At 40.8% G+C, this 13385-nt stretch overlaps 1 protein-coding gene across 5 annotated transcripts in view; it reads right to left on the bottom strand.

Annotated features, from left to right (window-relative positions):
- Positions 1–13385, bottom strand: part of ZNF711 (zinc finger protein 711) — a 24522-nt gene extending 11137 nt beyond the window's left edge. For 2 of the 5 annotated variants that reach the window (XR_014697596.1, XR_014697597.1), the window contains exons 1-6: positions 13008–13385; positions 9901–10021; positions 8861–8965; positions 7046–7576; positions 1112–1270; positions 239–385 (exon numbers count right to left, since the gene is read on the bottom strand). Coding sequence is in view for 3 of the 5 variants with exons in the window: in XM_084534666.1 (XP_084390792.1) it covers positions 239–385; positions 1112–1270; positions 7046–7576; positions 8861–8939 (916 nt within the window). In the remaining 2 variants the exon portion in view is untranslated. The remainder of the gene's footprint in view (positions 1–238; positions 386–1111; positions 1271–7045; positions 7577–8860; positions 8966–9900; positions 10022–13007) is intronic. The other 3 variants (XM_084534666.1, XM_084534667.1, XM_084534668.1) reach the window with 3 other exon arrangements.

Below are 13385 nucleotides of genomic sequence, written 5' to 3'. Positions count from 1 at the left end.
AATGTTAAATTTAATATAAATAATGAAATGATTGCATACAGTATGCACAAAGTGCATTTTATCCACATCACTTTAAAATAATTATAGCCTGCTCTTTATTTTTAGGGAAGATGAGCTTAGTTTTCTACTACTTCAGGCTGAAGAATCCTTCAGAAAAATTAAAAAAGTCCTTGAGAATGATGCTTATATTGTTGTACAAAACAGCATGAGAAACAAAAATGTTTCTTATTATGCTTACTAATATCTTCATCTTCCTGAGAAGAGTCCTTAACAGCCATGTAAACCATTTTTTCTCGCTGCATTCTACCAACACCTCCTTGTTCAATTACTCCAGCTACTGAATGTCCATTGTGAAAATCACTCTCTGTGACAATTTCTGTCCCGCCTTTAACAAAAAAAAAAGTTAAACACATTAAGTGAATGTAAACAAAACCACGTTCAAGATTAATTTCAGACTGAAGGGTTTTTTTTATTTATGATTAAGCTATAAAACTCCAATTAAATGTTTTGGTGTTCATGTCTGTCTTTAAGAATGGTAATGGGAAGCAGTGAGAGTACCACACAAGAATGTCCCTGCTGTAAATTAGCTTTCAGCCATAAGAAATTTTGGTTCTTCCTGCTGCTGCATTAGCAGTCTGTTCCTCAAGACTGACAACCCATCCCCAGAGGAAGGAACCATACTTTAAGACCAGGCCCCAATAATCATGTAGGAAATAGCAGATGAAACAGATGTTACAACAGATAAGGGACGTTAACATGCTACTTCGATCTTCTTTCCCCATGGCCTTCAGAAGCACATAGTCTTCACAACCTTTCTTATACTTTAATTAAATGAAGGACCAAATAGTAAAATCGCAGGAACCTTACAGAAATAACCACTGGCCTTCAACAGAATCAGGTACTATCTATTCAAAATGGGACAGCAAAATACGTAGTTACTTTGTTGACCTGAACCTGAAAATAACACCTGAAGCATCAATTGTATATGAGCAATCTCCACAAATGTCACACTCCACGGAACATTCTGATCAGTGTATTACATGACATTAACAAACAGAAAGACCACAAAACACTTTTTTACTACTGGAAAAATACAAAATTCCAAAGGTACCTATTTCGACATCATCTTCAGCTTCAGCTTTAAATATGTACACTTTGATAACTTCTGAACCAAACCCATCATCTTTAGCAACTTCATCATTTGCCACCTCGGTACTGATTTTCAAGGGAGTGCTTCCTATATGATCCAGTTTTTCTCCAACATCATCCACTGTAAAGGTAAGAGAGTAACAATGAGGCTCAAATACATTTTTTAAAAGTCACAGTAATCAGTAGCATCATTTTCTCCACTATTATATCCCCATGCATAGGAAAGTTTTGTTGCCATATATGGACTTCACCAAATAGTTCATCTTAAGGAACGTGAAAGAGATTCTGAAAGGTCAGGACTCATTTTTTTGTTACAACTCTGGAAACATTTAATGAATTACAGAGTTAAGAACACTAGAGAGTTTGTCACCACAGTGTGTTTTTTCTGAAACTATCGCACTTAGAAAGCAAAAATGTATCAGATAGTAAAATTAAACATACACATCCAAAAATGTTATAAACAAGCCCAAAATTGCCTGTTACAGCCTAAGAGTTCCAAGAAACTTCTTCCCTACTCTAAAATACTGGTGACCAACACTTAGTAGTAGATACTCTTATCATGAGTGATGACTCCTGACTACATTTCCAGTGATAGAAGTGTGCATCAAAAATTGGACTACCTCTTCCCCCTAAACGAAATTATGATTTTATCCATGTTATCATTTGAAAACATTAAAATTAACAAAGATTATTGCATAATATATAGCCAATTAAAAGATGAGGTGAAAATAAATCCAAATAATACAATCTGAAATAGACTTCTTGTTCCTTATATACCTGTCTTACCAACTCTGATGCGTTTTCAAAATACTCATCTCATTTTTTCAACAAAAACACATTCAAACCATTAAAAGCTTACAAGGAAAACTATTTTGTTTAAAAAAAAGTATGCACACAAGTATCTGTTTATGCAGATCTATGTCCCAAATTGCTAACAGGCCGCCGAACCAAGCACCTTTCTGACACAGGTGCTGACAACACACTTCTCTCAGTGGCCAACGGTGGCTTCTCTGCAGATGGCCCAGCCAAGCCTGCGTACCACACACTGAATGCACTCTCTAAACAGAAGAATTCCACAAACTGTAAATAAAACCTGAACTGAATACAGTTCATGAATGGCAGTTTATTGCATATGTAACACTAAAATATGTGCAAACAAGGTTTAACACCAATCATTTATATTAATATTTAAGCAGCAGTGTTCCAGGAGTAAGGCCTGAGCCTGCTCAACGGGGCCACTGAGGCTCTGATTGCTGAGGGGTGGCTTACCTCGGGATGGCTGCGGTGGTTCCCAATCCCCCTCTAAGCTTCCTGCTCCCCGTGCAGCAATGACTGCTCTTGAAGAGCTGCTTTTAACTACCTCAGGCTACAGCCCGGCGTAGTGAGGTACAAGCTTAAGCTTTTCTTAAAACTCCAGGCATTCACGTGAGGTGGTTCAGAACCTGCTAGAAAAAGAGCAGATGCCTTTCCTGCAGCAGGGCTGGAATCCACCACAGCAATCCCAAACTAAGCTCTTCCCACACACAGACAGGGTTCCGCAGATAAACCCATCCAAGTAGGTATCCACCATTTATCACCTACACACTGAGGAACCTTATTTCAGAAATCCTGGACTGCATCAGAAAAGTACAGAAGTTATTGACAACAGAACTAGGCATGAAGTAGTATTTAATTTTAGAACCTCTGAAAATTAAATCATATGTTTTGATAAAATTTAAAGGGAATGCAAAAAAATCCTATGGTTGACCTGTTTCTCTTTGTGAGCAACAGTTTAATTGAATAGCCAAAAAGAATCAGACACCGATCAGGGGAAATAAATAAAAATTTCCTCTGGAAAAAAGTTTTTAGAATGGTTTTAATTAAAAACTGTATCTCTATTAAAATCAATGTCAGGAACATCAGTATCTTAATCTGTTCAAATCTGACATGCAGTACATTACATTCAAATTACCTTGCAGGGCAATATAAGAGTACCAACACCACAAGTAAGCAAGCCACAATTTATCCAAATTCTTCAATATGATACACACGTTTAATTTTAGCACGATGGATGGTCCCACTGCATACACGAGTCTTTAAAGTATCAAAAGTAACTAATAATACAAGGCAGAAGCAATTACATATATATACATATGTGTAGCTGTATGACTAGATACGCTGCCAAAACACAGAAAGAAAAGTGAAAGGCTGAGTGGCAGAAATTACTAATTGTGTGCTGTTATTGTAACTTTAGAATTGGCAGGTGGTAGCAGAGTTATTTTCAAATCTGCAACTCAAGCAACACCAACCTTCTCTAAACTGCAAAGTTTTATGAACTCATTATCATTTTAACACAGAAAATAAGTATTTCAGTACTGGAAGCAGTACAGCAACTTCCTACTGAACAGGGGAACAATCAGTTATATATGATAATGTGTCCTTTAGAGACAAATTTCCCAACAATTTAACTTATGTTGTATGACAGTGACTGGACATCATTACGTATCTGGTGAAACAGTATAAGAATAAACACAGAATTTTAGATTATCTGCCTTACCAGGACATCAATACCAATTCAATAACGACTACATAGAGAAAAAAAGAGGAATTTTTCAGTTTTTAAACAAAAATAAATATTTTCAGCCAAGAAAATTAAAGTAAATTACATGAATATAGTATATACGCTCAAATGCTGTATTTTACCATTTTAAGTAAAGCCCTCAAATTTGTAATGCCCTTTAAAAACAAAGCAACAAAACAGTAAAAATCCAATAAAGCTACTGCAGACTCATAGCAGTATTTTTAAAATTAGTGGTTACTCCCACACCATCAACCAGCATGTGTATTTTCAAAGATCTTCAGTCTCTACAATTCAAGATGAAGTTGTGGAACCAGATCAGGAAGCCTGTGTATCAAGGGCCTCTGAAATCACTTCTTTTAGGAAACCAAAGTGAAATATAACAAAATTTGAAAAATATTAAGTAGACTGAGAAAACGTTACTGATATAGACCACCTACTGTAAGATATTGCTGTTTGTTTGAAATATATCAGCAACAAAAGCCATTGGCAACTGCTACTGATTAAATTGCCATCTTATACAAAGTAAATGTGATGGTTTCAATTTATTTTTTAAAACACATTTAGATAAGCGATAAAACAACACAGCAGGACATGTAATCTTTGAAAAGTTCCAAAATATTAGGACTTTTTTAAAAGAAAAGATCATGAAAACATCCTACTGTTTAAGTAATATGATTTCAATTACTCACTGCTAACTCAACAACGTCATCTCATGCCTTTTCCCTGTGATATTGCCCAGGAACAGGAATGCTTACTTTATGTCAAGGGAAGAATAAGAAAGTGTCTTCCACATCTGACTCATCCACCAGAAGCACTATATATTATTATCTTGTCATTTAAAATTAACTGAAAAAACACAACAGAGAACCTTTATAAATATATGCTGAATCCTCCTGAGTACCAAGGTTTAAAGGAAAACTCAGCACACTTCTAATGTTAAACTTACCTTAGCTGTTTTCAGGTGTGTGATGTCCAGATTCACCGTGGATTGCCAGCTCCCAATTCATGTGATGCCTCAGCATGCACTATGCTGGTGATATCACACCCACCATAGGAGCCCACAGGGTTAACAGGAGGGCAAGATAAGTCCCATGGTTTTACATTTTTTCTTATCTTTCTGATGTCTGATATACTTACTCTATATCCCATAGGTTACAATATAGGAGTATTAAAACTAAAATGTTCAGCATACTACATAACACTGTATTGTCATACACTACAAAGGCGGCGGTGGCGGAACAGTACCTTACCCCTAAAGGCCAGCTCCAGTGTTGTTCTTTGGTGGGTATGAGGTCACCAACATAGTGCATGCAGGGCCAACACACGGATCGGGAGCTGGCAATCCCCTGTGGGTCTGAATATCGCAAACCTGAAAAACAAAAAAGGGTATGCTTTAAGCTACAAGCGTGCTAACCCCTCTCGGGCTAAATGGGATACACTAGTTATAATTTTCACTTCTCAGTAGGAGATGGGTGGGTACGTGACCATCCCATATGTGCTTATTTTGTATTAATTTGCTTTTTACAAGTACCTTTTTGATGGGTATTCCAGAGATTTAAAAAAGAGGATTACGCATAGCCTATGGCACATCTTATGTGTGCATGAAAACCAAGATTTTTCAGTCCACATGCTTTGTTGGGTTAAGCTGGCCCACACAGCACAACACAGCCTCAAAAAAACAGGCAAGAGACTGCCTTCATGTATACCTAAAAATGGTTACTTTAGAACAGAATTCCAGACCAATAGTGTAACTTCCAACTGTGTTTACTCAAACATATATCATGGTTATAAGTACATGCAGATGTGATTTGCTTAACACTGGGTCTCAAACTGGCTTAGAAATGTTGCAAAAGTCATCACCAGGCTTGAGAACACCTGCCAACACTAGGTATGGATGGGGCACAGCTGAGCCCACAGGTTACTGACGGTTACGATGCTCTGGTCTAAGCACAGCGATCATTATCATCAAATCACACATCTATCTAAGAAGGAATTCCAAAGATGACTTTACTTACAATTACAAAGGTGCAGTTGGAAATACCGCAGTTACAGAATACAACTCATCGTAAGTACTCTGTCAGAAAGGAGGAATGTTTTCAATGAAACAACTGACTGTAAAAGTGGCGTTCCTTTATTTACAAACACACAGGGGTTTTTCTGTTGTATGTCTAATTTGGTTTAGACTGAGGTTTTTTTGGTTTTTTTTGCTTCTTTTTCCAGAGAACTTTGTAACTTCCATGGCTGATACATGGTAATATTGTAATGACAGAATGATTAAAAAAATCATTGCTGTCCACCCTGTACTGAATGAAAAATAAATACTAAAAATATGTTGTGTGGAAGTGCTATGAAGAGTGCTGTATTTCATGTATGAAATACTGAAATCATTATAATCACTGATCAGTCACACCCTGAAATTTTTAATAAATGGTGCTTACTGTGAAGAGACTGACACTTCAACACACTTGGCACTTTTGTCTTTTTTTTTTTTTTAAGACATATTGGTTCTGACTAAAAATCTGTTTTGACCTACTCACATTTCAACAGCTAACTCAGAGAAGTCAAAAATTTAAAAGAAACATTTCATCAAATATGTGTGCACAACAATACAAATTGTTATCTTAAGAGTACAGTTTAACCCCTGAAGAAACTTCATATACCTAAGGTATAATTTTGCTAATGCTTTTGGTAGCTCTTGCTCAACAAATAGCGTATGGCCATATGGCTTTCTCACCAACTTTGTACAGGGTCTGAATGCTGTGTGGAAACTGAACCAGGCAGCCACTTTGCACTTTTGGAAAGCTGATCAGTTAATGCACACAACCCCCTAACATCAAATTCAGTCCACAACAGCGTAACATAAGATAACATGGCTACTATAATTTTCAATTCAGCTAACAAAAAATATTTTTGGTATCTTTAAAAGGCCTTTTCCTTTGCTGTATTCTACCGATGAAACCCAACATGTTATTTTTACGTGAACCTCCATAATATAGTAAATATGACACTGTATTTTAAAAAAGTTGCATACTGGAAGTATATGGAATATTTAACTTTGCAATGTTGTTTTTCTTAATTTTCAGGAATATCTGGTTTCGGAAGCAGAAGCATACATACTCAACAGCATGAATGTTACTATTTTTCTTGCTGTATCAATGATAATGGATTTTTCATTACACAAACCCAAATCTAGACAAGAATTAACTACAAAATTAAATATGTTTTGGGAGTTCCAGCACGGAGTGGATCGAGACTCCAGTTACAGTAATTTCTCCCCACTACACCACTTCTGCTTTAGATAACCTCCTATTCATTATCTACCTTTGTTTAACTTACAAGATATCATTAAGTAGTCTTCAGATGTGCTCTTGCCATCATCATCATCTTCTGTTTTTATAGTCACCGTGGAGCCAGGAACAGTACCAGCTGCTTGAATGACTGCCTCAGAATCTGAGTTCGTTACAAGGACTTCTTCTGAAACCATCGTAGGTGAGTTGGCTCCTGACACAGAGTCTTGCACCACGTGCTCCAAGTGTCCATCAGGACCCGTGACAAGATCAGCCACAAACACCTGATCAGGAACTCTAACAGTTTCTGTTATTAGATCAGAAGTCAAAACATGATCGCTGGTATCTAAAGCTTCTTCGATAGCAACATCGGTTTCCAAAACAGAGTCGGGAACAATTACACCTTCTGTCACAACATCAGTTTCAGTGATGATGTCAGGTCCTTGGACAACTTCAGCTGCTAAGCCATGATCCAGGGTTATTCCATCATCAGTAACAACATCAGACACTAGCACAGCTTCGGGGACTGACACAACAATATGGTCTCCATCAATATGAGCAGTGCCAGCCATTCCAGCCACTACAAAACAATAGAAATGTTAAGATTATTGCATTAGCAGAGTTTATCTAAGGAATAGAATAATTGTACAGATAAGGTAAACACAGATGTGCAAAACTGCTGCTTCTTGTCAGCAATCCACATTTGACATTTCACCAGAAAAAGACTATTCAAAGTAGTCTGTATTCTTTAAGAAAAATAAAACCTGACTCTTCTTTAAGACATCTTGCAGAGTTTGCCAAATTCAGGTTGTACAATGCTCATATGTTAAAAACTGTTATCAGTTTGCAATTTCTTTGCAAGGAATAGCTAGAAGCAGAAACCAGTTTTTCATTAACAGACTTGACTGGTCAGCCCTGCTTGCAACCTACTATCCATAAAAAGGGGCCACAGAGTCATTTATTTCAATGCAACCAGAAACAGCAGATTTAATCTTAATGGATAAAACATTCAAGAACACGGTTCCTATAGCAATGAAAAAAATATTAAAATTATTTAACATGGTACAGCAAATACAATTATTTCAGCACACTCTAAAAGACATTCACGTCAGAGCAAAGACACAAGCTCAGTGTTTGAGAAGGTCTTCTCCTGCCACAATGCAAGAAAAGGAGACCCACAAGGAAGAGAGTGGAGACTTCTTGCTGTCTTTTCTCTAAACCTTCAAAATTATTCTGGTTATTTATCATTGTCATCAAAAGAAACTGCTAACTAAAAAAAATAATTTCCAGATAAGTTTTGTTACAACAGTACAACCCCTGGACTGATGTTCTTAAGTGAAGACTTCTAAGTACACACAGAACATGAAGATTTAGTTAAATCTGTAAATTGTTTCCTACGTATAAAGTTATCTGCTACCACACAAAGACATTATTTCCCACCTTATTTACATCTCCTAAACTGGAGACAGTGATAAGGCAACCGCACAAAAACTCAGACATAAATACCTGATACCTGTACTGGTACACAGGGATGTAACAGCCCACCAGTGTTATCTCAAGCTGAGGCACACACACCACAAAGCCACTGAACTCCCTATAACATCTCTTGTCTCAGCTTGAGTGCTTTGGGCCACAGATGATGACTTTTTTTTTTTTTTTTGAAGTTACTTCAATTTTTTGGAATAGCTGACCATTTCAAGATCAGCAACCAAAGTATACAAAGCCTTATTATACATGTACATCACATATATATACATCATCATTTGAAATTACTCCAAAAAGCCATGCAAATACCAGTTTTATCTGTCAGCTTAACATCTAGAAACAGCTTACAAACATAATGTTTAATAGATAAAATGTTTACCAAAGTCCTGCATAATCATAGTGTGAGGCATTTTGGATTCTTGCGCTTGCAGCCCAAGACTTCCACCACCTGGATCCATATTCAGATAGATTCATTCACGAATACCTGCAAAAAACAAAATCCAAATTTGTGTTAAACACAGCACTATTGCGTTGACCAACTTTGCTGGATTCACTTGTCACATTGACAGACACAGAAAAACATTTATCCACAAGGTCAAGAAAAAAGCATGCAGTACTTCATACAGCCCACTTTGCTTTCTTCTCATGCTTTTATAATTTTTGACCTAAACTCCTGCAAATACTTCCATATATAACCTGCATATACCCTTTCACCTAATCATCTATTGTGGCAGGCAATCCTAGATGCATAGAGCACACTGCATTGAGGAAAGCAGAGAGCTGCATACAGAGTAGCAATGTTTCAGATTGTTTCACAACTTTGTATCCATCAAAAAAAATATCCATTTCAAAACAAATTTTCCATGTGTAAATTTCATTGCTGTTTAATTGTAGGTAAGTTCTGAAGAACTGCACAGTGCTCTGGATTTCTGAGAACAATAGCGCTGAAGGTGATTTTCAGGAGCTCTGTATGAAGCCCTCTGTATCATTAAAAATTTCTGACCAAAAGACTTAGCAGAAAATTGCATTGGCACTCAGATTTGCAGGCACAGCGCAGTTACCCGCTGCAGCAGGCAGCAGCTAAGCATTAGTAAGACCAACTTATTTCAACGTCCCCACTGCCTGAAACTTCCAGAAGAACGGCAGCGCTTAACAGACGGCTGTGCTGACACCTCTGTGCACCACCCCAGTGCTAGGGGCGTATGATCCTGGTTGACATTTTATTTCAGAACAGTCAGGTTATTCTAGAAATCTGATCTTCCAACACTGTTCCTTCTGTGCCACCTCACTTCTGCTGCCAGGACAAACCGGGTCCTACACAGCTATCTGCAGCACCCCTCTAATAGGAAACGGACCCTTTACAGCTTTTGATAGAAAAAAGGTGGAAAAAAAAAAGAGTGGAAAACAATCCATGCTTACTGCATCTTTGTTATCAAGGAAGGAACTGGAAATCCTCAAGTGAAGGAAGCAGCAAGCAGTCTGCAGTGATGGCAGTTTCAGGCACAAGTCACCGTTCCACCCCAAGGATGTTCCAACTGAACTGAGGATACAGAAGAAAAAATTTGCATCACCTCTTGTCACCATCAGCCTTGCAACACTTTCTCCCTGTAAATGTCACTCAGATTTCACGTCGTTTTAAAATTTTAGCTTGAAGATAAAGTTCGTTCACCACTGTAATAACAAAGCAACTTTGGAACCTTAATGCAACGCTCAATCACCGGCTAACCAATGGTTAATTCAGCGCAGCAATTTCAGAACTAATGCAGTGCTCTACAATTTCCAATCACAGCCTTCAGCCTTATATAATCCTTTTCTAAACATAAACTACCATGGAAAACGATCTTAAATTATATCAGTCTCAAGACTACTGGAAGAATACGCCAGGGTTTTCTTCCTTTTTAACAAACTATTTAATTTATTTCCAGATTATAAATTAGATACTCAAATATAAGCATACTACATACTGTGCTATGTAGAAAATTCAGTACAAAGTGAGACTGCTGTTTTAATTAAAATTAAAATTTCTGCTAGGAAAGGGAACCATTGCCAAGAAGACAATTTTCCCAGTAACTAACAAGACTATGGAAATTCCCAAAGACAGCACCTCTTGGGCACGTACTGTGAGTGTCTCCAATTTTCCCTAACAGGAGAGAAGGATGATGACGTGCTAGCAACAAGCCCGCTGAAGGTGTGCTCTGGTTGACGCAAGCGGTCTCCAGCCACTGTTAAGTGCACTCTTAAAAACCCTCAGTGCAGGCAAAGGACAAAATAGCATCAACTATTATATCAGATTTTTTTTTTGTGTGTCTAATTTGGGATCTTAAGAAGAATGCAATGACAGCAGGAAACCAACCCCTTTGTTGCTCATGCTGGAACAATTAACAACGGAGAAGGCCTGCAATTCCGCTGCAATTGGTTATTTTTCCTCGTAAAGTTCAGCAGTGCAGATGATTTAATCTCGCACACTACATATACATGCAAATTTCATTCTTCTAAGCAGCACAAAAAGGTAGCAGCCATTAACTGTGCTTTCTTCTGTAGTACACTGTTATACACCCACACAATTACAGATGGGTTCCACACAAAGCTTTTGAAAAGGGACATTGAGAAATATGCCAGAAAGGCACAAGTCCGTACACTCTCATAATCCTCTTCCATCAAACTATTAAGACCTCAAGTTATTGCTATTGACCCTTCTCATTTATGCATTTAAAAGAAAATGCTGTGAAAATGCTTTATTAGCATTAGCCAATAACATAATTTCACATTAGAATATTTTGCTAACATTTTCATTAATTATAGGATGTTGTCTTACAACAAAAAGGAATATATTACCATCAGATTCCAAAATAAAAAAAAATAATGAAACCTAAACTGAGACTAAATTGCTAAAATGTGCATGGATTTGATGTTGGTTTGCTTTTTTGAAGGCTAGAGTTCCCTTTCTAACTAGCTTAGGGAGAAGGTTGATTTCCACCTGCAAAAATATTTCAGTTCTTTGTACCAAGCTCTTCTTCAGACTGGGCTCAGTTGAGACCAGGCAATAAATTGTACAATGAAAAAGAGAATATACGACCTCTCTGTCTGGAGGCTGGAACACCATGTAAACAGCATTTTATAAATCAAAGATAATGCCTGGCAGTTTGGGATGACCACACTTCAACTCCTAACGCTCAACTGAAAAAGTGGTAAAGGCCCAGGCCATTAGAAACATTGCTCTGTGCGTATACATTGATTTATTGCGAGTTTACTCTTCCCATAACATAAAATATGCATTAACATTTTAGTTTTCTTCAAGAAAGCTTTCAGCAAGCACCCCCAAATTGACGGTGAAGTGTTTTAAGGAGGGGGAAAAAAGGAAGGCCTCAGCAATTCCACACTTCCCAGGGATAAAAGGGTGGCTCCCCTGTACCCAGAGGCACAATGATGCTCCCATCAATGGTGGCTTCCAGGCATCGCTGTCATGTTTGAAATAAATTTGGAATTTTATAGTGCGCAAGACATTTCTACAAAAAAAAAATTATAACTTAATAAATCCACGTACAAAGTATGTATTTAATAAGCCTTGATATGCCCCAAACAGAGGGCCATGCAAATACGAAATCTCTCCATGGTTCCAATAAACAACCACTGCCCAAATGCTCAGGTGAGACGCTGTCCTGTGAAGTAGATTTGTGTGGTCAGCCCTTGGATACTCATGTGAAATGGTGCAATTCTTCTAATCAATACATAGGCCTTGTTTACGTACAATAGACCACAGCACCATACTTAGCCCAGAGCTGCAGGTATTTTTAGGCTGTATGTGACATTTTGATTAAATTGAAAGGACCACACTCAGAAGGGTTGCAATGTAACAAATTGGTAGCGCAGACACTCAGAGCTGCATTTTTATCTCCTACAACTGGAGTTCAATAGGAACAGCAGCGAGCTGTCCTCCTTGAAGACATCTCCGTCAGGGGTTGCGGTTTTCCCCAATTTTTTAGCCCGGCGCCCAACGGGAACGCCACGGGGCAGCAACCGCGGAGAGGCCCCGGTTCCCACAAGCCGAGGCTGAGGAACGCGGGGCCGGGGCTCGGGGCCTCACCGAGGGACAAAGCCCGGGAGCGCCCCACCCGCGGGGCCGAACCGGGGCCGTGCGCGGCGGAGGGCGGGGAGAGGCGGCCGCGGGGTGGGGCGCGGCGCGGGGACAAAGGGGCCGCGGGGCCGCCCGCCGCAGGGCCCCGCCGCTCCTCCTCCCTCACCCGGCGGCTCCGAGAGGCGGGGGCCAGGCCTCGTCCCGCCGGGCCCGGGCGATCCGCGGCCCTCCTGCCCTCCCCACCTCCCTCCCTCCCTCCCCGGCCGACATTTTGTTTTCCGCCATTTTCTGGCCGCCCGCGGAGGCCCCTCAGCCGCGGGGCCCGGCCGCCGCCGCCCTCCCCTCCCGCTGCGGCCCCAAGCGGCCGAGGCCGAGCTGAGGGGCGGCGGCGGGCCCCGAGCGCGGCCTCCCCTTCTCCGTACCCCCCCCCCCTCACCCCGGCCTCGCTCACCTGTGCGGGCGTCGCCTCGCCGCGGGACCGCCGCTGGGGGCCTCCGAGCCGGGCCGAGCCGGGCCAAACCGAGCCGGGCTGGGCCGGGACGGGCCGGGACGGGCGGCGGCGGGGCGCGAGCGCTCGCGGCCTGCTCCCCTCCCCCCCCCCGCCGCCCGCCCTCCCGCCCGCCCGCTCGCCGCCGGCCTCGCCGCGGCCGCCGCACGTCACTGCGCGCCGCTGCGGGCCCCGCGCGCCGAGCAGGCGCACCCGCCGCGCCGAGGCCGCTGCCCTCACGCTGCCCGCGCCGCCGAGCGCGCCTGTGCGCGGCGGGGGGAGCGGGGAGGGGGGCAACGGCCCCGCGGGCGGGGCGGGGAGGGGGGGGCGCGGGGCGGCCCT

Source organism: Aythya ferina (genome assembly GCF_964211825.1).
Source record: "Aythya ferina genome assembly, chromosome: 13".
NCBI classification, from domain to species: domain Eukaryota; kingdom Metazoa; phylum Chordata; class Aves; order Anseriformes; family Anatidae; genus Aythya; species Aythya ferina.
The sequence above is the reverse complement of the archived record's forward strand: the minus strand, read 5'-3'. Positions and strand labels throughout refer to the sequence as shown.